Raw genomic sequence first — 25,622 nt, 5'->3', positions numbered from 1 at the left:
ATTTTTTTCTAATGTGGTGGTGGGTTTGTTAGGGTTAGGTTTTAAGAGGTGTGGCTGCTAATTGCTCTATTTTTCTGTTGTGTTAGTGTGGTGGCCGAACCTGGTGGTGACTAGGGTTTCTGATGGAAAAGGTGACAAGTTAGAGAGAGTGATGACATAAACTGATGACATACCAAAGGCAAAAACGTCATTTAAGAGTTTTGATTATTTTTTAATTTAAATTAATAAAATATTAAAGGACAATCTTAGTTTTTCACACCTTTTAAGGGCTTGTTTGGATCCAATTTCTGACGAGAGAGTCATTGTTCAAAAAAACCCCAACTTGTATATGATTGTCATTATGACAAATCTCATGAGGTGTCATTGTAATTAACCCTAAATAAAAATAATAATAATAATAATAATAATAATAAAACAGACTTGCTCAAACCACAAACATATTATTTCTTAGTTTGACTGAACCCGTTGAGAACGAGATTAGGCTCGTTGCTGAGAACGAGACTTAGGTTAAACATGAAAGCATTTCAAAATTAGTAACAGAGCTGCAAAGAACGCACACACAGTCAACAGGATACCAGGACAATCTCAACATTGTTTTAAAAAGAAATTATTCTGCAGTAAAATGACTAGTCTTAACAGCTCGGGTTTGCAGCAGCAACCAGTTACAGTCTAACTTCTATGCCTTCCTTTAACAAATGCTCTTTCACAGACCGAATGGGAACCTGCAACCACAAAATCAGAATCAAAAACAAAATATAACATGTAATTTATAGAGCCATGAAACTTATCAAAATATCGTCAAAATAGTTTTCTCAAACAAAATAAAGACTCCAAAATTGTCTTTTTCTCACATTCAAAGAACTTAGTTATTTCCATAGGGTGGAAGAAGAGAATTCAAGAGGGCAATCCCATTTGAATGGGATAAGACAAAGACGGCAATGATGACGAAATGAAAATAACCCGAACTGGATTCGTTACTGCACTTAAAATTCAAAAAACAACAGAGATGTATTTTGATGATTGATTATGCACAACGATGAAGTAAAAGCATCAGTGCAAGAAGAGAAAAAACATAGAAGTTCAGATTAAAAGAAGGGGCGGTATTATAGTGAATTGATTAAAGCTAGCCCACTATGGAATGAAGTGCCAGATGAAGCAACTGATGCTGCTCATCATGTCCGTCATATTGAAGCTTAAGTACATTATCAATATAGAATTTCGCGGTTATTTTGATAATTTCTGAAAATACCTCATTCCGATGGAAAATGCCAGCAGCAAGAGCAGCAGATGCACATGTTTTCTTGAATACCTCTGAGAAGTGTTCAACTGCTCCTGCGCCACTACTTGCAATTACAGGGATGGTCACAGCATCTGCGATCAACTTGATCAGATCTATATCGAATCCTTTCCCTTGACCTGAAAAGGGATCAAATTGGACCCAAGGAAAAAAATTTAAAAAAAAATAGAATAAACATGGCACTATTCCTTAATGGAAATAATTGACAACAATGCCCCTTGGCAGATGAATAGATCATGGCTCATGGTATTTGGATGTTTACCAGAAATAAGAAAGCACCATTAAGTTTGTGATTGTAAAAATATAAAATAGAAGAAAGAGGCGAGGTATAAGCATCCCCAAGATGCTATGAGTGAGAATGGTGTCTGTCTTGTTCGATGTCAAAAAGAAACCAACTTCTCACAGGCACCAATTATTAATTTTTGTAAGTGACAACGCTGGTCACTTCAGATTAGCATACGTTACCTTCATGTATATATAGAATGAAGCAACCAGAACTAACAAAAGAAAAAATGGAAGTTGTATTCACCATTACAATCAATGCAGTTTAGCAGTATTTCTCCAGCACCCAACTCTTCAACAGCTTTAGCGAGCTCATAAGCTCCAATTGGTCGACCCTCGCGCCCACCATTCACCTTCAGAACAGTAAAGAAAGGTTATATCAGGTCCCCCAACCACCCCAAAATAAAAAATTAAAAAGATAAAAGGTAAAACCCAGCTCACAGCTCACCAAGATCTCTGGTCTCATTGAGCAATAGAATATAAAGAGCGCCCGAGCAGAAGTTTCAAATAGTTCTGGCAGAACTACAATTTCTAAGAATTACTAGGTCACAATAATGCATGGATCCCTTCAATCTACTTCCGTGGATGGTAAAGGGAGTGTTTTATGCTTGGAATTGAAGCTCTTCTTTTTCCATTGTTTTTTTAGCCTATTGTAATGGAAACCAATGCACCAAAATCTCAGACCAAATAATTGACACAAGTATTTCCACTATACACACCACTTAAATGCACTCTGGATGTCCAACATAACAACCCACTCTGGGAAGCCACTTTTATCCATTTTCACCTAGTAACAGCTGCATTCTGTTTTCAACCACATATTTCTACCCCATGACAACTGCACTATAGTCATGTTCCCTTCCCCACAGGTTAACACTTCCCTTTCGTAAAGTGTGTACACCTACTGGTATTAACCTTAACACTATTCCAAGTGCCTTGTATGTGAGAACCAATGGAACTTGTTAAGTTACACTGCTTCAACAATGTGGAATTCCACAGCAGCACTCCAACTGCATTTTATGTCACTATTGCAGGAGCAAGTCAAACTGTACCTTCTAAACATCTGGGAAATCCATTCTCTATTTTCTACCCAATTTTTATATTTGTTAAACCTGTTCTAGAAGGACAGGGTAACCATTTATGGGGGAGTAGGAAATTCGAAGGAAAATTACAGGAGAATGCTGACAAGAGAATAGACTTAAATCAAGAAAATTAAATATCTCATAAATAACAACAGATTTAGTGAAACAAGGCTTACCGTGCACTGATACCATGCATATTCCTCTCCATTAGGACCTGAAACCAATATTGAAAATACAGTTAAAAATAACTTGTTTCAAACAGTCATCTCTACACCTCCACTAAACCTTAAAGGAAGATTAAGATTTGGAAATTCCATCAAAAAATGTCATTCCCCAATGACAGTCCTGCCATTATCAATGCTCAGAATAGGTGCAAAGCTGACCTTTTAAATCAAAACTCTTTCTATTTGCAAAACGTCTCTTTGAATATTTCTTGATCAATCAAACTGGTTTCTCAATCTTGATTTTGTTCTCTCAACTTTCAAATCATATGCAACTTACCAAGGACGCCAATTTGGAACTTGATAAGTAATTAGGAAGTTGCAACCAGTACGTCTCGTCACCAGGTCACAATCAGAAATCTCCAAGTGCTCAACAACAGAAATTGAAATATGCATTTTTAACGACTAGAATTAACAGCATAAAGTAAAAGGTTCCAAAGCAACAAAATAGTTTACAACATAAAGAATAGTCCTTTTACCTGAGTTTCTCACTGTCTTGAACTCTACATCATCAGGGTTTTTCAAGTACACCCTACGAGGATCAATGCTTACAACCACTGCCTGCAATACATGAATAATAAAACTACTTACTACAGATTCAAAAATTTCTCTAAACTGCAGACTCTAATATATGCATTAAAAAGCGGTGTTAGGGATAGTAACTGAAAGGGAAGGTAGGACAAGGGGTTCTACTCTTTCTGAGTACGCGAATCCATTAATGTGTGTGTTTGTGTGTTGTGACATAGTTCAGTTCATGGTTGGAAATTACGCAGGCAGTTCTATAAGCACACAGTTAGACTGCAGAGGTAAGGCTACGTACATCTAACCCTCCCCAGACCCCGCAATGGCAGGAGCCTCGTGCACTAGGTTTGCCCTTTTTATACAAGCCACTTAAGAGAACTGAAAATATTAACAACCCAAATTGAAAGAAACAGGGTCAGAAATACCAGAATTCAGATCAGAAGAAATACGAAGTGTTGGCTTGATATGCTGATGAAGTCAGAGGTACTACCCAGTCCCAAGTGGACTGGGCTATGTTGAAACTCATGCCAACTAGATATATAGATATATATATATATATATATATATATAGAGAGAGAGAGAGAGAGAGAGAGAGAGAGAGAGATGGCAGTCAGATAGCCAATTAGAGAGGTGTGACGGCCATTTATCACAAGATGACAATGCAGGGGAAGTATGAACAAATGCTACCTCAAGAAGTCAACGGTTTCTCTCTCCTCTCGAGTCAGGTTGAAGAACATAGGGAAAACTAGATGGGATCACTAACAGGATCCCATCAAAGCAACCATCTCACCACAGTCAAAGGATTACACAGGTTGTTGGTACACCAGGTCAATGTAATCCCACTACATCCCAGTCTAACCTAGGTGGTGTATCAAGTGATGCCCTTCTAAACTCTCCAGCAAGACTTATCCGAGCAAAGGTCCTCATTGAGGTCTTCAAAAAGAAGAGTTTCTCACAATGGTCTTCAAGCGAGGTTTATACGAGGAGATGACTTCATCACTAAGATCATTTAGCAAGGCTTATCGAAGGAGAAGAAGTCCTTGCCACATTTGTATGAACAAACAAACATGAGTGCCTTCAGAAAGCTGGAGACGTCCTAATTATTGGATTTCTGTCATTTAATGGTATCTCAAGTTTACTCATGAGTGATGATCCTTGCTTCTATAAGATTAGTCCACACATAAGTTTTAAGTTATAGTCGGGGGATATTAAGGGCCCCTCTTTCACAATACCTTCACCTCATCTTTCTATTGGGATGCAACGTGGATGTTGGTTGCCACATTAGTGATCCATGCCTGATCATCAAGTTCTACAAATGCCATGTCCGAGTCGGGTTATGTACCCACACAAAGCATTGCGATAGAATAAAACTTAACAACTCTCAATATACAAACGCATATATACTGAGATGGATGTTAGGAGTAACTAAAAGAGATAAGGTTAATACTCAACATATAAGGGAGAAATCAAGAGTGACACCTATTAGTGAGAAAATAAGAGAAATTAAACTTAAGTGGTTTGGATATATTCAACGCAGTCCAGTATGTGTGTCAGGGGGAAACTGAAGATTGGATTGTGTAGAATGTTAAGAGACAAAGAGGTCGACCAAAACAAAAATGGAATGAAATAAAAAAAAATCATTTTAAAAAATTAAATCTAATAGGAGAAATTGCTTATGATAGAAAAGAGTGAAAAAAGAAAATCAACTTGGAGGCTAGTACATCTCTTGCTTAATGAATTAAACACAAAGATGACAGCTGAGTAGGTTTGGTTTATGAATATCTCAAAGTTATACAATGGATAAGAGATAAAAGTTAGACAACAGTACCCGCATCACCTCAATATAGTTAGAAAAGCAAAGGCAGAAGCTGGCCTTCTGCGACTTAGGGTGTGTATAATCCTATATATCCTGGCATCACAGATACAATTGTACATAAACAGCAAAAAACAACTTCCTTCTTTCATCACTTCTTCCCAATTGTGTGAACCAAAAAAAATATATATATATATATATATGTGATATTTTATATGAAAGCAGAGAAGCACAACAGAAGGTCGAGTAAGCAGAAGCAGCTTAACGGAATTGAATAAATTATAGGTATCGTCACCACACATGCGAAATTCCCAAGTGGAAACCAAGTTTAACCATGAGATGCTTGAGATGCCAGCACAGAGATACTCAAATTATTTACCAACATCATACTGCCTTGAATTCTAGAAGATGAACAATAGAATGTTTTAGTAAACTGAAATAGAAAGCCAAAAAAAAAAAAGAGTTATCTAGTCTGTCTAGCATAATACCAATGAAGGGTTAACTGATGGAGTAGTTAAACATAAGAATCATACAGAGGAGGAATTAAGTTACAATTACTTTAAATCCGTAGTCAGCTTACACTAGTAAAATAATGTAAAGGGGTCATGTTCATTGCTACCCAAAGAAGCTGTCTGATTCTTAACTTTTTCAGGGCCTGAAATTACGAAGCTATTGAACCAAGAGCTTGACTCTTCTGCCAACATTTTGACACTCGGGAGGAAGATCTCAACAGCCATCAGAAATATTATCATTTGAGCACAAGATGGATAGCCATTTATAGGGGGCAGTGAGTGGTTTGTATAAGAATTCTAGAATTTTAATGATGAATCATATTAAAAAATAATAATATAAAAAAATAATAATAAAAAATAAATAAATAAAAGCAATGAACCATATTATCATCAGAAATATTATCATTTGAGAGGAAGATCTCAACAGCCATCAGAAATATTATCATTTGAGCACAAGATGGGTAACCAATTATAGGGGGCAGTAAGTGGTTTGTATAAGAATTCTAGAATTTTAAAATAATAATAAAATAAATAAATTAAAAAACAAAAAAAAAAAAAAACAAAATGACAGCTCTAATATTGGCGTCTAAGGAAGTTCACTTGATCAGTTCCCTGTAGTTTTTAGGTTTTTTTAATTAACATATCATTCCTTGCTTCTATTTAACAATGTTTCTTTCCTATCTAAAGCCCACCATAGTATATCTCTATGAACCCTTTCCATTGTTTAATTTTGGAATTAATAAAATAAAATAAATATAGGTCCTTTTTAATCAAAGGTAAGAATTGAACAAACCTCCTGACATCTCGTTTGTAAATGTGATACCAACCATTGTTCTGCTATGACTGGGGCAAAATTAAATGGAAAAATTAAGTAGGATACTTTTGGTGAATTTGTTGTGGACAGGGCTTCTACAGCTAGCCTGATGTAATACTACAATTATTTAGGTAAGTGAAGTGTTGCAATTTGATTCAATAGTCAATGCTCTTTTGTTTCAACCCATTGAATTGACTTGTTAATGACAATCTTCGCTTCTTTTCTGTTAAGTTAAATAATTAGCTGAAAGAGACTATCAAGGTCTATAGAGGATTTTGAAAGATGTCCTGCTATAGTATTATAATCTGTTTCAATCTATCAGAGTATTCTCTTGTCCTCAATCCCCACAATCTGAATTTGTAGTGAACAGGGCTTCTAAAGCTTGATGATTTAGTATTCTCTTGTCCTCAATCCCCACAATCTTTTCTGTTAAGTTCAACATAATTAGCTGAAAGAGACTATCAAGGTCTATAGAGGCCTTCGAAAGATATCCTGGTATAGTATAATAATCTGTTTCAATCTATCAGCATTCTCTCGTCTCAACTCTCAATGCCCACAATCTGAGTTGGCTATTCTCATATCAGTCTACACTTTTAAAACACACACAAAAAAATTTTAAAAAAAATAAAAATAAATAAATAAATTTATGCGTCATTTTATAAAATATTTCAGTGATCAGTTAAAAAGCCACATAAGTCACACGCTTAGGATTCTTTTGTTACATCTGATGGATGTGCAAAAACTTCAAAAAACACTTAAAACAGTGGGATAGGTGCAAGGAAGGATCCATAATTGCAGAGGAAATCACCTGATTTCCATATACGCGGGAAATTTGTTCTAAGCTGCTCTTTCCAGTCTTTACCTTCAGAAGGAAGTTCAAGAAACATTAGACAGAATTATAAAAATAAACAAATGACTAGATCTGTCATGAGAACATCTTATGAGTTGTGTTGCATACTCCAGTTCTTAAATATTCTTCTGCAGCATAAACCGCATCACTCCCAATTGAAACCTTATCTGCACCAGATCGGAAATATTCTGAAGCCACTTCCAAACTAGAATAGTACCTGAGGAAAGAATGTGTTAGACATAGTCATTTGAAAAATACCCTCAATGTGAAAATGCCAAAACATTTTTCTGAAACGTAGGAACTCAAGTATTTCATAAGACAACCACTTTTAAGAAAAACTGAAATTAATAAACAAGTAATAGTTCACAAAACTACAGTCAAGTATGTGTATACCTGCCATTTCCATCTGTAAAATCTCTGATACCACCACCAACTGTCAATGGTACAAAAACATTTTCTGATGCATAACGTAATACCTACAAGCAAAACAAGTACAGGAAAAATAAAACCAAATAAACTGAAAACGAAATATGATGCAAAAACAAAAAAATTTAATAACGTATTGTGAAGTATGTGAAGATTAATGTTGGAAATTAACCTGCAACATTGGCAAATCACCTAGAGGGAAGTCTCGGAAACCAGTAATATTCAAGAAACAAACCTAACATGCAACATCAAGGCTTAAACCTATAAATATCATTGGTCTATAGTAAGATATAAAAAGGGTCATTACCCGTATGGTCCCCATAAATCCAGGGTCCTGAGAGTAAGACAGAGAAATCAAATCTATCCAAAAATAATGCACACCTCATCAGCCCCATCTGTGTAGTACTGTCCAGCAAGATCCACTGGAATGCCAAGGTTTCTCACCTTCAGAAAAAAATCATGAAATTAATCATTCAAATAGAAAAGCAATGAGAGTTAGGAAGGAAGGCCATACTAAATCAAAAACATCAAACTTTAAAGAGTCTATATTACAAAAATCATGATAATTAATCAGAAACAACCATTTTAATGTTCCTATTCTAGTCCACAGATTATACATCGCCATCAACAAGGCATGGTTTCCAATTTATCATTAAAAAAAATCTCACCAAAATAATAGTCAGAATCTTAAGATGCAGTCAAAGATGAGAATTATCTCGAAGACAGATGTGGTGACTGAGATGAATTGTTCAATTAGACTATACAGCAGATTTGATGCCCAAACTCCAACCTTAAGATAATTAAAGAATGTGCACTAACTGAGGTAAGGGGTGAGGAAGAGGACAAAGCTTCCAAATTATAGCTGAGTATAAGGAGACCGCTAAATAGTCCCGGTCGAAGAATTAAAAAGAAAATCAGAATAACCATCCACAATAAGAAAAATAAAAAGCTGTGCAACGGTGCAATAGCCCCGTGGACTGCCAATGTAGCTGGCTGGACGCACAAGACCTAAAGAACCTTGCACTAACTAGAGCTTTGTACAAGTCCCATACATGTGTACCATCATTTGAGGAGCAAATTATAACTAAATCATTTGAGAAGCAAATTCAAACACCACAAAATGTCGGTCACCTCTTACCACCAATTTGAGTGTAGAACATTTTAAACTACATGTCTACATTTATTAGTTTCTAAGAGGTGCAAAAAGAATGTTCACATACTACCTTTTTTTTCATAGTTCCTTTTCCCTTTTGCTCTTGCATGTGTCACGTTATTCTTCTTCTTTTTAATTTTTTCCTGAGTTTGTGTGGAATTTTTATTTTTTAATTGGTTTTTCCCTTTTCCTTTTTTTTTTTTTTTTTTTTTTTTTTTGTTTTGTGCTCCCATTTTTGAGCCTGGGGGGGGGGGGGGGGGGGGGGTGGTGTTAAGGAAGGAGCTTTGCGAAGTTATTACATTCATCATTATTCAGTTTTTTTTTTTTTTTCTTCCCTTTGAATGCATTGATGCAAATTGGCAAGTGACACTGATTCTCACAACATCCAACCCTGTCTATGCATCACAAATTATAAAACCATGAAGGTAAGAAGCATACAAAAATGTAATGCTTTGATCAACAATTACTATATATGGCACACCTCGTTCTCTTCTGTATGCTCCCTGACATCATATTGATCTCCTTTGGTTACAACAAGGTCGCCTTTATCATTTGCCCTTACATCCAGACAAGCAATTACCTGACTTGAAGTAAAATCATTCAACATAGAGCTTCTATAAGTCAGGAGTCAATTGCATTAGAACAGAAAAATTAATGAAGCTGCAATATGGTTCAGCGCCTATACTGCAGAATATAATAAATTAAGCATTCAATAAATAAATAAATAAATATAGAAAAAATTAAGATAATTAATAACTCTTTAACTTTAAACACTCACCCTCTTTGCAAGTTTTACAGCCTTCCCTTCAACTGGCTTCTGTCTTCACATGAAGCTTTAGTTTATTAGATGGTTTAGTGAAGAAATTAAGTAGCAAAAGAAATTTATGCAATCAAGAAGTTCAAAGACTACCTTCGTCCAGTGAGATTTTGGATACAAGAAATTTCTCAATATAGAAAGACCAACATCTGAAACATTCATTTCCAGGATATAAGTATAATAAAAAATAAAGTTGCTGATGTTATAGATGTCAATCATTTCCAGGATACAAGTATAATAAAAAATAAAGTTGTTGATGTTATAGATGTCAATCAGTATTGGAATGAATATACTGTGATTTCACTGCAACAAATACCAATATTGAGTATAGTGCTAAAGCAAACCAGATTTCACAATCCACCAATTGAGGCATCATGGATAATCAGATCAAGTAGAAAATAAAACAAAACTAGAAAGCATGTTATAATGGTCCTTCCAACAAGATTAAAACCAAGAGGAGAAAGAACTTTGATATTTTATATGGCTCACCCCACATTGGGAGGACCAATATAGGATGGTAACCTTTAAGTTACTGGTAAAATATAATCTTTAAGGGTTTAGGCATTTTTTTCAGAAGACGAGCCAATTGAGTAAACCAGTACAAGCAATTCAATAAAGTGTGACTTTCAGTGAGGAGTGAATCAATAATAATAATTTTAGATCACTCAGGTTCATCTGCACCTGACTAAAATTTTCCAAACAGTTCACAAAGAAATTTACTTTAAAATAATAATAAAAAGAGAGCTGAAATAAAAAATTATCTTGCCTCCACTCTTCTCCGGGTGAAACTGAACTGCATGTACATTTCCCTTTCTGACAGATGCTATAAAATTGTCACCATAGTTGCAAGTAGATGAAACCCACTCTTTGTTATCATCTGACTATCTAGCAAATACAGGCAAAGTTGAATCAGCAACTTAAATGTTTATCAGGGAAAGATATAGCAGAGGGATGCCATGGCAACAACTACAAAAGTAAGAAAAAACATACCAGTATGGCACGGTATGAGTGAACAAAGTAGACATGACGATTTCCAATATCATCCAAAATTTCAGAGTCTTTTGCTATTTGCAGAGCATTCCAGCCAATATGAGGTACTCTGAAACCATTAGACGAGTCAAAACGTCCAACTAAGCCAGGAATCAAGCCAAGACCTTTCACTGAGAAACATGCACAACTATCAATTTTCTTTGAATAAGGGAAACAAATATAATTCATGGTGAAACAGTATTCATGTCACCTATCCGAATAATTGGAAAAGGCTTTGTTGAATTGGGTCACAGGAAACAAATATAATTACATTCTTTTAAACATGATGAAGCAGACATGTAGTTCCAGAACTGTGCATCTAAAAAATGTATCCCAAAGTAAGGATACCAAATAACTGGGTCAAAGTCAAGTATGCTATCAGAAGTATTGAAGCATACAAAAATATAATCTATCCAATGCAAATCTTTCCCATGAGAAATTAAGGACAGGAAATGACTGGGACAAAGTCAAGTAGAACAATTAGCTCATAAGGACCACTGTTGTATACCATTCATCAACTCGCTTTAGAAAAGGATGATATACTGTGTGAATAAACTTAAACATGCCCCTCCTACAGACTAAAAGGTCTAAATCATTGACACATAAATCTTGCCAGAATGCAAAGGCATTAAAGTTCTTTCCAACTTAGGTAGAATTCCAAAAAGAACATACAAAACTAACTCCTTGGATAGGCATACATTTTTAAGAAAGAAGCTGTCCCTAATAGTTGGAGAAAAGGAATTTTCAGGTTCAGTAATTAAGTAAGAGGAGGAGGAGGAGGAGGAGGAGGGAGGGGAGGGGGGGTTGGTGTAGGGGGGTAGAAGGAGGGGCACAGTACAGGAGGGCTGAAAGACAGCACAAAATCAGGCACCAGTTGTTATTTAACCCTTGCCATCTCTTTGTCACTGACTTAAGCGAACAGTTTACTGTTCTTTCTCTTCTATCATATGATACTATTGCCAATCAAAGCCTGCCCAACAAAATCATGCACCAGTTGCCTCTGACTTATGCAAACACTTTACTGTTCTTTCTCTTCTATCATATGATAATTTGGCCAAATCATAGCCTGTCCAATAAAGCACACCCCTTTCAATATTTCACCAACTCACAAGGACTTCTAAGGGCAACTCTACCAACCATACCTTCGATACTTATCTGGTTACAGCTCTACCAAAGTTTCTCTTCTTCCTTGGAAACTCTCTTTACTTCCTTCGCTATTGCACTTCTCTCTCACAAATACAAATCTTTCATTTTTTTTAATCATAATGATGATAATGATGCCGACAACCATAATGATGATAATGACAATAGTTTGTGAACACAGCAGCAAAAACAATAACAACAAAAAAAACACTGCAATAATAGTGAACTACATTTATTCTAGCCAATAGTGCTCTACATGTCATTATATTTTATTTAAGTTCTTAGAGATATGCAACGAAGATCAATTATACTATGAGAATAATATATAGAAGTGTTTATGTCATCTGTTGCATTTATGAACAGGAAGTATTCACCCTTTGTTATGCTTACTCTACAGCCATATGTGATGAATGTAATCTGAAAAGAACAACACTAACTATAAGGAGTGATCAAAGCAGGTATCCAGAAAATACCTGGTCCATTCTCCTCACTCGACTCGAAAAGTAGTTGCAATCCAAGACAAATGCCTAAAAATGGGCGATCATTCTGAATGTAAGCACAAAGTGCTTCAGCCATCCTGTAGAACACTATTATGTATAAACTTTCATGTATGAAACTTGTACAAGTTGTCTAAAAAATAACAAACATATTAGTAAAACAAAGGTAAAATAACAATAGAATATGCCGTTTCCTGAAAATCAATGACAAACTGATAACTTTGTATGCCTGAAAAAATGGATCAACAACATGACTATATTTCACACTGAACCATAAAAATCCAAAGGGCAAACAGAGTTTTAGTCCAACCTACACATAATACTGGGAGGGGAAGGCCAGAGACAAACCTAACCTCCAACATTAGTTTTGCACAAAGTGACTTGAAAACAGCTTCTCAATGAACTAAAAATAAATGGTGAAAATATTTTTAAAATATACAATAACATAATTGGTTTTAGACATTCAGTACGCAAAAAACTACTCAAAATGTCCATACAAGATCAATAAATTGTGCTCCAAAATAATATAAAGCACTTAACCAAATTGTTTGTGTGAGGCTAGTAATGATACTTGTAAGTGATTCCAAGCTGAGGTGAAAGTTTTACCAACCACTGCCACAATAAAGTTTCACAAGAATTGCATCTCACTTCTTTGCACTAGACACACGTCAACCTCCTAAACGTGCTAGTGTTCCTAACAAGACCGGCTTACATAGAATCTTCAGCAATATATTTTTACTACATGTGACGCCTAAATAAAAGCATACAGTTCCATAGTATCTCCTGCCACCAGCTGTCCATCCTAAATAGCATCTCCTGCCACCATTTTAAGGGGAGGGTGCAGGGAACAAATCTCAGTTGGGACATGTTGTGTTTCCTATTCATAACTTTTTGTGTGTAAATACAAATTTTGTGTCCTCAATCTTATAACCCCAACTAATATCTACAAACATCTACAAGGGAAAATAAAAATGACGTCGTTAAACAAAAGTCTTAATAAACGTTGTATAAATATTGTGGGTATGATCATGCGCTGAGTATGTGGAGTCAAACAAAACCCACATCAACAAAAAGTCAAACGAAAGCCATATCAGCAAAAAAAAGTCAAAACAGTGACCATGTCTGCATTGATACTCAAAGAAAAACTCTGCATAAACCTCAGGTCAAAATATAAACCTCGAGAGGCAACTCTCGAGTCTCAAAACCTCGAGCATAAAGCTCAAATCCAGAAAACCTCAACCACAAGACTTGAGTCCGGAAAACCTTGAAGGACATTCCTCGAGTCCCAAAAATCTCGAGCAACTTGTCCATTAGCCGAATTGCATTAAATACCTGTTGTATCCATTTAATGTGCCGCTGGCACACTGACATGAGGCAGTAAGGTGGACTTGACACCTTAGGTGGCAAAGGTGCATGGATCCATAATAACCTAAAGGTTTAGGCATTGGTTAATACCGAACTGAGCCTTGAACCACTAGGCATAACCAAATGTCCTGAGGCAATAAATATGGACTTGGTGGAGCATTGAAGGTAGGACTTGAGCAATTGAGAATCACAACCACCTTAGCCTATTCACCCTCTGTCACTAGCACAAACATTCCTACCTTCACGACAAACTCCTTTGGTTGGTCAACTTCTCCTCCTTCTACCAGAGAATCACTCTCTGGATCCTCACAATGTATCGTGACATACCCCTTATTTACTACCTATTTTATTATACAAAGAACCCTACTACCTACAAATATTATATCCAAAACACTTCCCATTACTAGAATATATAGAAACATATGTACAAAGCTTACCCATTCTGATTTAGCACATCCATAGCTGCAGCAAATGCCCCAACCCCAGGGAAAATAAGGCGTTTTGCATTTAAAATGTCATCTGGTGTTTGCACCTTCAAAAAAAAAACAAAAAGTAAATAGGAAAATAATAAAGAAACAAAGCTCAATAAAAATAAGGAGTCATTATTTCATGTGTTTCATCACTTTTGTTCCCTTCCTTAAAAATCTTGTGATGATTTTTTTTTTTTTTTCTACAGTCATACTAATCTTGTTTTTCATATACTCAACATATAAAACAGATTGTGAGAAATATATTTTGTAATTGGCTAATTTCGTTATCAAAACAAGTCCAATCAAGTTTCAAGATACAAGAAATTTCTCTCCGTATTTTGACAGAATAACTTTACACGTCAAGAATTTTTCCCCCTTTTTTCCTCTCTTTTCAGTCTATTTATAGACTGCAATCAACATTCTAGAAGCTTCCTACCTATCTCTTTACGCTGGGCTAACCTTTTGGGCCCATCCTGATTTTGGGCCCATTCCCCTCTTCTATTCAATCGGGCTTTCTAACTAATTTCATGATCTTGAGCCTGACAGTGAAGGTTCGGTTCGGATCAATGTCTCTCACCCGACCCGCTTCTGGCAATTTGGATCGTGCCCGGCCCAAGCCGTTTTTGGTATCCTCATCTGCCCCCATAATCACACCCTAATTAATTAGGGAGAGATTATCGAAGGGACCTAATCATGACTTGACGACTCGAGATGATGACGTGGGGGAGTGGATGGTCGGTTCAGAAGTAGATGTTTTGAAATTTGAAATCTCTTCATTTTCCTGACGCCTCGGTTACTGGGTCCACCCTTCCTTTAAAAACCCCTCAACCTTTACTCATAGTCTTTTCTACCATCACTGTCACATCTCCTGTCAATCAATTCATTGCTCATTTCTCTCAGGAAAAATCAAATCCTCCACGGCGAATTCTTGCAATTGGTTCTCCCTTCTCAGCTCTCTCACAGCATCTTTTGCAATCTTCAGTCCTCTTAAAGTTAAGTGTCCCTTTTCTTTATCTTCTAAAAGCTTTTCACATTTCTTTGAGGGTTTCGTTCGTCCTTACCGTGACCATTGACTTAGACATTCTTCGCATGAAACTTCAACTTCCGAGCAGTATATTTATTAGGGAGTGCCCCAAGAATGTGAATATTAGAACTGGTGCAGGTCTTCATCTGAATGTTCTCCCTGGTGAAATCATGTTCTCCCTCCTTCATCTGAATGTTGTCAGATTTCCTTTGCATCCCTTTTTCTGTTACGTCTTTAATAGATTGAAACTTTCCCCTCTTTAGGTAAACCCCAATTTTCTTAGAGTTCTATCCGTTCTCTTGATTCTGAACCGTGAAAGGGGTTTAGATCTCGATATTGTAGATCTTCTCCTGTGCTACAGGGTCAGTAAAATCAAGTTGGATGACATGTATTACCATTTATTTCCCATTGAAAAACAATCCATCTGTACGGATAAACTAGACTCCGAGAAAGGGTGGAAGAAAAACATAGTTGGGGTCAGAGGGGCTTGGTTCGCTCCGGCTGCTAGGAATTACCCTATCCCGAGTGCCTTTAGTGAATGTTCTGTTTCCTCATACAAAAAATACAAAACCCACAAGAGAGTGTGTCCTTGTGAAATTTGCATTCCCCGCTTCTGCACTTTTCTTCTCGATTCTCTAGGTATTTCTCATAATGAACTGAGTTACAGCATTTGCAGGGATAGGATCAAATACCTGAAGGAGAACATTTTGAATAACGTTCCCTCTTGTTCGGAACTCCTTGTGTCTGAGAATCTTAACGACATATCACTTCTGGGTGCACTCATGGATCAGATCCAGATCCCCTCCTTCAGCAGAAGAAAAAACCCTCCCAGGAACGTCATTGTTCCTGCTTCTGCTTCCTCTCCAGCTTCAGTATCTACTTCCGCCACCACCTCCAGTACCACTCCGAACGTTGTACCTGCCATCAACCCTAACGTTGATGCTCCACCTGTCAATCCAAACAATGCTCCGAAGGCTGGCAACCTTTCAAGCGCCCCTGCATCTGTCCCAGATAAAGATCGAGGGAAAAGACCCCAACCTGACAGTAAAACCGACCCTGATGACATTCTTTTGTTAAGAAGGGTCCGAGCCTCTGGGGTGGCTGCCCCCCATAGCTTCACAGGGTAGAACAACTACCACCCTTGGAACTGGTGAAGCTTCCGCTCCTCCTTCTGAAGCAGTTCCATGGACTCCCTAATTCATCCGAGCAGATGGGTCGGTTGTCACTTTGAACGATACCATGTTCAAAAATGGTCAGACCGCTCTAGCCTACTATAAGCATATGTGGTCCTCTAAAGACATTGAGTCACAAAAAACGTTGACCCAGAAGGAAACGTTTAGCCGCTTTCCCATGGCCAATAGAGGTAATTTTCCATCCCTCATTTGAGAAGATCAAAGAAACCTTCATACTCTGACTTCTTTGGGTATATGTTTGGCATAATTAGTATTCGTAAATATGTTTGCAGACTCCGTTCGGCATGATAACAATGCAAAAACATGTCGAGTCATCTAATGCTAAGGCACACAAGTTTGCCAGTGCACTTAATGCGGCCAACAAAGAAAATAAGATTTTCAGCACCAGAAATGCCGAGCTAATAGTGCAGCTGAACAATGTTGAGAAGGAGAGGGATGTTCTGAAAAAAGAGGCAGACTCCCTTCAAGATGAGAAAAACGCTCTTCAAATAGAGAAGAACATTATGCATACCAAGCGAGAAGCATTGAGGGTTGAAAGAGAAAATCTTCAGCGTACACTGAACAACGAACGAGCAGTGCGATTGGCTCTCGAGAAGAGAGCTTCGGATGAACGTTCTGCCTTACTAGGCATCATCAGTAGTGTTGATGATGGAATGAGGGCTCTCCATGCTCATTTCTCTTGGATTGGGGCCCTTAGATACGAGGAGGGATACAGAGACGGCTACATTGACCGTTCTCCTAAAGGTCAAACCAGTTCTTATGCCGGCCCAGATGATGTTGATGCCGACTTGAAGATCAATCCACCTGGCATCTATTCTGACCCGGCCCCCAATCCCGCCGAACGTATCTTTGAGGAATGCAAGGAAATTGCTTCTTTTGGGGTCATTCCTATCCCCTCATCTGATCAACCTCTGGACGTTCCCCCTCTATCCACTATGATTCCTCCTGCAACTGTTGCTGAGGGCGGAATTCAGCCGGATGGGGAGATTATCCAGCTTGACTCTCCTCCCCGAGAAGATGGGATAGCTAATGGTGGTAGGGAAAACACAGAGCGAGACCAAGAGACCGAGGGAGCAGATAGGGCTAGCTAGGACCTTGCGGATGTGCCAGTTTTTTGTATTCATTTCACCAAGACCCTTCATCCTTGTAACTTATTATGAATGATTAAATGAAATGAATAGATTTATTGGTCGACTATTGTTCCACCTTTTAATATCATCTTATGCTTTTTGTTTTTAAGCACACATCTGATGCTCATTCATGATAACATTTCACCAGTTTTCTTTTATTTTGTGCAAGTTTTTGGCGTTCGGCTCGTGGTGCCATCTGCCACTTACTTGGCTAAGTACTTGGCACTCAGCTAGAATGCCACTTGCCACTTTAACCTTTATTTTTGTGCAAGTTTTTGGCGTTCGGCTCATAGTGTCATTTGCCACTTACTTGGCTAAGTGCTTAGCGCTCGGCTAGAATGCCACTTGCCACTTTTTACTTTTGTGCAAGTTTTTGGCGTTCAGCTCGTAGTGCCATTTGCCACTTACTTGGCTAAGTGCTTGGCGCTCGACTAGAATGTCACTTGCCACTTTGACTTTTATTTTTGTACAAGTTTTTGGCGTTCGACTCGTAATGCTATTTGCCACTTACTTGGCTAAATGCTTGGCGCTCGGCTAGAATGCCACTTGCCACTTTGACTTTTATTTTTGTGCAAGTTTTTGGCGTTCGGCTCGTAGTGCCATTTGCTACTTACTTGGCTAAGTGCTTGTTGCTCAATCAACTTTCGAAACCGAATGAATTCTTTTTATAAATCTTTGAAGAGTCTATACATTTGTAAGAGCACAACTCTAAAGGGATATTGCTCAAACCATAATTCAATCTTTACTGGTAGTACCTTTTCAAAGATGTGGCATTCCATGGTTTGTTGACCAACCTTCCAGCCATGCTTTCTAAATTGTATGCCCCCTTTCCTATAGTTTCTGCAACTCTGTATGGACCTTCCTAGGGCGACATCATCTTTTTAACAATCCCCACCTTCTTTTTCAAGACTAAGTCACCAGGTGCAAAGTCTCTATGCTTCACTTTTTTGTTGTGACTATTCATAAGAGTCTGCTAATACGACGCGAGCCTTATTGCTGCCGCATCTCTTTTCTCTTCTAGCAAATCAAGGTTAAATCTTAGCATACTATCATTCTGCTCTTAATTCCATGCCAAACTCCAAACAGTCGGAACCAAGTGCTCAACTGGTATTACCGCCTCGGTGTCATATGCCATAGCGAATGGGCTTTCTCCGATCGGTCGCCTTGGGATTGTTCTATAAGCTCACAAGACGTTCGGAAGCTCATCCAACCACTTGCCCTTTTCATCTTCAAGCTGCTTCTTAATACAAGCAAAGATTGTTCTGTTTGTGATTTCAACTTGACTGTTCTCCTGCGGATGGCTAACCGCTTCCAACTTTTGATTGATCTCATACTCCTCTAGCAACTCCCTCACTTGCTTACTGTCGAGATTAGTCCCATTGTCCATAACGATTGATCTTGGCAAGCCAAAACGAGAAATGATATTACTCCATATGAAACGTCTTACTTGAGTCTGGGTCACACTGGGATATGGCTCTGCCTCCACCCACTTGGTAAAATAATACATTGCAAGCAGAACGTATTTGTTTTGTGATTTCGCGGTCGAAAGAGGGCTAACCACATCCATCCCCCATTGCACGAAAGGCCATGGTTAGGCCATTACGTGCAAATCCTCAGGTGATTGGTGGATCATTGGTCCAAATCTTTGGTACTTATCGTATCTTCTAGAAAATTCTTCTGCATCTCGCAACATGCTTGGCCAAAAATATCCTTGTGTCATTGCTTTATGCGCTAGAGATCTCCCTCCTGAATGGTTGCCACCAACACCCTCATGGATTGTTCGCAGGATCTGCCTAGCCTCCGTGGGGTAACACATTTCAAGTATGGACCCAAGAAAGACCTTATGTACAACTAATGGTGTACAATGGCATACTTTGCAGCATTTAACCTGACCTTCCTTGCCTCATCTCTTTGTTCGGGCAGAACTCCATCCCATATGAAAGTCATGATTGGATCAATCCAACTCAGCTCATAAGGTATGACATTCACTTGCCAAGAATCCGAGCTTGATGGTTCTTCAAATATAGATGGCTGACACAACACATCAACTAGAATCACCCTTGCCAATGTGTCTCCAGAGTTTGACGCACTGCAGGCTAACCGATCGGCATCCTTGTTATATTCTCTTGGCAATTGGATGAACTTAATTTGATCAAAGCCCTTTGCTTCACGCATAACAGCAGAACGATATGCCTCCATTGTCTCATCTTTGGTTCCATATTCCTCAGTCACCTGCCGAATGATTAGCTGTGAATCACTAAAAGCAACTAAACTTTTAACCTTCAGTTCCTTAGCCAGCTTCAATCCAGCCAGCAATGCTTCATATTTTGCCTTATTACTGGTTGCTCTGAACTCAAGTCTGATCGCTTGACTTAGAGTGGTACCTTCTGGTGTCTGCAGTTTAATCCTAATTCCTGCCCTCATTTGATTGCAAGAGCCATCAACGAAAAGCTTTCATAAAGATTCTCTAGGATCTTCCTCTATTTCTCCTACATCACATTACAATAGGAAATCAGCCACCACTTGTCCTTTGATGGCCATTCTGAGTTCATATGTAATGTTAAATGAGCTCAACTCTATGGCCCACTTTGTCATTCTTCCCGACAAATCTAGTTTACGCAGGATCACCCTTCTAGGAAAAGTGGTCAAAAAGACGATTAGATGGGATTCGAAGTAGTGCCTGAGTTTCCTCTTTACATTCACCAATAGTAGGATCACTCGTTCGGCTTTCGAATACCTTCTTTCTGTCTCGGCCATTGTTTTGCTAACGTAGAACACTAGGAACTGCTTACCTTCCTCACTCCGCATCAGAACAGCACTTGTTGCTACGCTGGACACACCAAGATACATGAAAAGTTTGTCACTGAGTTTTGGTGCAGTCAAGATTGGAGGGTTCTGCATATACTCTTTCAACTTAGTCAGTGCCTGCCGTTGTTCATCCCCCCAAGACTGCCTTCCGTGGCTTCTTATTGTATCGAAGAATAGTTTGCAGCAATCTGATAGCTTTGAAATAAATCGGCTCAATGCTGCTATTCGTCCAGTGAGAGCTTGTACCTCATTAACTGTGCTTGGTTCTACAATTTTAATCAGAGCTTCCGATTGGGCTGGGCTAACTTCAATCCCCCTGTTGTTGACCACGTGTCCCAGGAATTGCCCAGAACCCACACCGAATGAGCATTTGGTCGGGTTCAGCTTTATACCATATTTTCTCAACACCCTAACACATCTTGCAAGTGTTGCAAATGATGGTCTTTCTTTTTACTCTTTACCACCATGTCATCAATATAAGCCTCCACAATTTCACCCATTTAACTTTTAAAAATCTTGTTAATCAGCCTTTGATAGGTGGCCCAGGCATTCTTCAATCCGAACGGCATGACCTTATAGCAATAGATTCCTCGTTCGGTGACAAAAGAAGTTTTTTCTTCATCTCGGATCCATAGGGATTTAATTGTAGCCTGAGTAAGCATCCAGAAAAGTTAGCCATTCATATCCAGTTGTGGCATCCACCATTTGATCAATTTTTGGTAACGAAAAACTATCCTTCGAACAAGCTTTGTTCAAGTTGGTAAAGTTGATGCAAACTTTCCATTTCCCATTCTTTTTTTGCACTACAACCACGTTTGAGAGCCAGGACGGGTACTGAACTTCTCTAATAAACCCTACTTCCAGCAACCTGTCAATTTCATCTGCTATGATTTGGTTACGCTCTGGGGCGAACCTCCTCTACTTCTGTCTTACAGGTTTGACGTTCGAGTCAACGTTAAGGGAATGACATGAGACAGAGGGATTGATTCCTAGCATATCTGTGTGGCTCCAAGCAAATACATCAACGTTCCGAAACAAGAAATCGACGAGCTGTTGCTTCTCCTCCTCTACAAGCCCTAATCCTACCTTCGTGGTTCTGTCTGGCCTCTGAGGATCAATCCCCACATCAATGAGGGGTCCTTCAGTGGGTGCTGAAGGCTCATCATCCTCCCCCACCTCTTTGGGTGGAGGCCTCTGTAATTGCTATCTTGGACTATCAGATCGGATGGGTGCTTTCCCCTTCCCTGCAGTCTTCAACATTACAGAGTAGCACTCCTTGGCCGCGACCTGATCCCCATGAATATCGATTATCTTGTTTCCATCAAGGCTTAGGCATCTCATCACTTGATGCAGAGTCGACAGGACACCTTGGACCCTATGAATCCACCCTCTTCTCATCAGAAGGTTATAGGATGGATGGATCTCGACGACCACAAAGCTTTCAATCAGCTCTCTCTCAGCAACTCGAATCGGCAACTCTTCCATTCCGATAGGCTCCACTCGCTTCCCATCGAATCCCAACAAGAGATTTCCAATGGGTTTGAGCCTTTCTGGCTTGCTCTCGAGCCGATCAAACGTTACTCTTGGCATGACATTTGCACTGCTCCCTAGATCAATTAAAACTCTTTGTACCAAGCACTCTGTCACTGTCAAGCTAACAACCAAAGGATCTTCATGAGGGATCTGAACTCGCAGCAGGTCTGTTCTGTCAAATTTTATCTGTGTTAATGCGCTCTGTTGGTGCAGAGCATTCACGCTGCCTATCCTCCTATTCATTTGTGCTTGACGGAGGCACGTTCGAAACAACTCTTCTGACTCTTCGGTCTGCTCAGGTCGACAATGAATTGCATTTATTATCCGGATGGGCTAGGCATTATGGTAGTTCGGCTTCTGATTCCTCTTAACTTGCTCAGCTGGTCGGTTCTGCTCTTGTGCTGCCCTTGAACATATCCCGCGAACTCTCCCTTTGCTATTAACTTCTCCATTTGCCTCCTTAAGTTCCTGTATTCATTAGTCTGATGACCAAAGTCACTATGAAAAGCACAATGTTTGTATTGATCTCTCTGTTCGAGAGGTTGTCTGATTGGTAGGGGAGAGCGAAACTTATCTTTGTTCTCTTGATACAACCTTGCCAAAGTGACTTTGAGCGAGGTGATCGACTCCTCTCTCGGCCTCTTTTCTGATTTCCAGGAGGTCTGACGCTGCGGAGGAGCCTGTTTTTATCGAATCTTTGTTTTGGACTTCTCCTCCATCGAGATCATGGACGTCTTCCATGCATTGGCAGCCTCTTCTTCTTCCAAGCGTACAAAGCCATCAGATCGTTCATTCAACTCATCCATAGTTCTTGGCGTATTCACCACTAGACTTGTGTGGAACGGTGTCCCTCGGTTCATTGCTAGTTTGAACGCTTGAACTACCGTGGAAGGATGGCATGCTATTATCATGCTCTTGACGAGGTTGAATCTGGTGAGGAAAGCTTGGAGACGTTCATCTTTGTGATGCTTCATCGTAAAGAGACTTGAAATATCTTTAACTGGACGCTTGTTCCCATAATATTGGCTTATGAACCTATCACACAGATTCCGGAAGCTATCCACTAAGCCTCTCGCCAAGTTCTTGAACCAATTAAGCGTTGGTCCGGTCAGGCTTATAGGAAAGCACTTGCACATCAAAGGATCATTCTCTGTGATCAGAGCCATTTTCAATTGGATATGGTAAACCTGATCGATCGGATCGCTTGTTCCACCGAACAGAATGAAAAGTGGCATGGAAAACTTTCTCGGATTCGGAGCATTCAAGATCTCGTCTGTAAACAGTGAATCGACTGTTCGTGCTGCCGAACAAAGGGCCTCATTCTCCCTTGGAAACCTTGGGAGAATCCTCTAATCTTCAGATTTCCTATCCGAATTTCTGTAATCATACGTAGCCATTGAAGACCGGTAAGACGGATAGAACGATCTTTCCTCCGTGAACTCTCTTTGCCACAGTGATGTAGCCTTATGGTGACCAAACTCCATGGCTTCCTCATGCCTCAGCCTCTCTTGATATGGATTGAACGTTGTGGCCTCTTCTCGCCTGATCCGCTCGTGATGCGGATCTCGATCCTCCATGTGACGAACATTTGACGGTAAATCGCTGGCCTAATCTCTTCGCGATGAAGATCTGTGTGATTGTTTCCTTCCTGCTCGCCTTGGTGAGCAACAGTAGGTTGCGTAACTCTCTCTCCCACCGGAAGTGGTCGTGGAATCGCCGGAGCTTCTCAACGTTCCATTCCAGCTCGTAATTCTACATTCTCGCTTCTCAGAGCTTCAATCATACTCATCAACTCATCAAGCTTCATCTGCTGGCCATTCTCCTGTGGATTAGAACTCTCACCTCCTATCATCGTTCCTGATCGGAACAGAGTCATCAACTATGAATTCCAAATCAGATCTGAACTGTGCTAATGCAAACGCATTAGATCTGGCCTTAAACCAGCCGAATTCTGATCTCCTTCGGCCGGATCCGATCTATAACCTGTTGATTCTATTCCTACCGTGAATTCACCAGATCTAGCTTCGCTAAATAGATCGCGATTGTGCAGATCTAACTCCAACCTCCAGAGATCAACTAGAACTGAAACTCTGCAAGACAGATCATGATCTCGCCAAACTGAATCCAACTTCCAGAGATCACACTTCTTCTTCACGAATCAATCTCGATCGTTTCCCACAGACGGCGCCATTGAAGATGCAAGAAATTTCTCTCCGTATTTTAACAGAATAACTTTACACTTAAAGAATCCCCCCCCCCCCCCCCCCCCCCTCCCCTCCCCTCCCCTCTCTTTTCCTCTCTTTTTGCTATCAACATTCTAGAAGCTTCCTACCTAACTCTTTACGCTTGGCTGACCTTTTGGGCTCATCCTGATTTTGGGCCTCGGGCTTTCTAACTGATCTCATGATCTTAAGCCTGACAGTGAAGGTTCGGTTCGGATCAATGTCTCTCACCCGACCCGCTTCTGACAATTTGGATCATGCCCGGCCCAAGCCGTTTTTGGTATCCTCAGAGTTGTAATTTTTCGGTTCAAAATTTCTTTTATGTCAGTAGAGAGTTGAGTTGTGGATTCACTTTTTTACAGTCGCCTCGTGTAAAATCGTCACTAGGATTAACACAAAAGGCCATACTCATAATACTTCCAAACAACATCAAACTACTCATCCCTCTTGCTTAATTATATGCTTAAGCATAGCTAAGAGAATAACTCCCTTTGTGTTTCAAGCTCAACATGCAACACAACTGCTCATTTCAAAGAATTCCACATACTTAACCTAAAATGAGTGATACAATGCTCAATTTGGTTGCAGAGAAACCACACAAAAGTAAAATAAATTAAATTTTCAATCTTACAATTCCTGATAAATAATTTAGACATTCACATACTGAAAATAAAGACAAAAACAATAAGAAAAGAAAAAAAATATTACATCTTTGATGTCAAAGCCAAGACGACGAATAGCATTTCTGACACTCCGAACATTACCAGCCCCGTAATCAAGAAGAGTCACCACTGCAATTAAGAAAAAATACAAACAGTAAATGTTTGATCAAATGACACATAAAAATACCAGTAAATATATTCATATATACATATACCAATATAAATATATTACAGAGAGTGTGTACCAGAATCTCCGGCTCTAGCAGAGGAGGCACGAACTGAGAATCTTGAAGAGGATTTGAATTTCAGAGCCTTTTTATCGAACTCGAAACGCCTGAACTGTAGAGAATTGGTACCGGACGAGAAAGACGATGAAGATCCAACAGTCAGGAATTGTGCATAATAAAATGTAGGTGTCTCCATTTGCATCTTCCTTCCGCTAGGGTTACATTGGTGTCAATTACTGGCTACTGGCGCTATTTGCTGTTGGATTAATGGGCTCTGCGTAATACCAAACCCAAATAAAAAATGGTACAATCATTTAAGGCCCGTTTTGTAGCAACCCACGATTACGATCACGTATTGTGGGCTGTCCAACTAAATCAGTGTGGATTGACCCAAAGTTTAAACTCAATTACATTATACATATAATAAAAAAATTAAGTAATGTTCATATACCAAGAATTGTCCTTACAATTCCTTCTAATTGAGTATAAATTATTAATACAGGAGCAACTAATCAAATGTGTTCCACTTT

At 39.0% G+C, this 25,622-nt stretch overlaps 1 protein-coding gene across 2 annotated transcripts; it reads right to left on the bottom strand.

The window, feature by feature from the left end:
- Nucleotides 1-420: 420 nt before the first annotated feature.
- Nucleotides 421-25,369, bottom strand: LOC132306561 (imidazole glycerol phosphate synthase hisHF, chloroplastic-like). Of its 2 annotated transcripts, XM_059803990.1 has the most exons (19): nt 25,111-25,369; nt 24,912-24,994; nt 14,261-14,355; nt 12,435-12,538; nt 10,780-10,949; nt 10,556-10,670; nt 9,883-9,938; nt 9,751-9,789; nt 9,454-9,552; nt 8,201-8,263; nt 7,992-8,054; nt 7,787-7,869; nt 7,502-7,610; nt 7,352-7,405; nt 3,362-3,443; nt 2,838-2,875; nt 1,827-1,932; nt 1,250-1,416; nt 421-722 (listed from the first exon to the last, which is right to left on the bottom strand). In XM_059803990.1, the coding sequence occupies exons 1-19, from the start codon at nt 25,292-25,294 to the stop codon at nt 663-665; spliced, it is 1,770 nt and encodes a 589-aa protein (XP_059659973.1). In that variant the 5' UTR covers nt 25,295-25,369; the 3' UTR covers nt 421-662. The 2 variants fall into 2 exon arrangements, with proteins under 2 accessions (XP_059659973.1, XP_059659974.1); XM_059803991.1 differs by lacking the exon at nt 7,992-8,054.
- Nucleotides 25,370-25,622: the final 253 nt, after the last annotated feature.

The sequence above is a fragment of the Cornus florida genome, unplaced genomic scaffold (assembly GCF_030987335.1).
Source record: "Cornus florida cultivar Cherokee Brave unplaced genomic scaffold, ASM3098733v1 CherokeeBrave_3.0.0_Hap2_Chr05, whole genome shotgun sequence".
Classification (NCBI taxonomy): Eukaryota; Viridiplantae; Streptophyta; class Magnoliopsida; order Cornales; family Cornaceae; genus Cornus; species Cornus florida.
The sequence above is the reverse complement of the archived record's forward strand: the minus strand, read 5'-3'. Positions and strand labels throughout refer to the sequence as shown.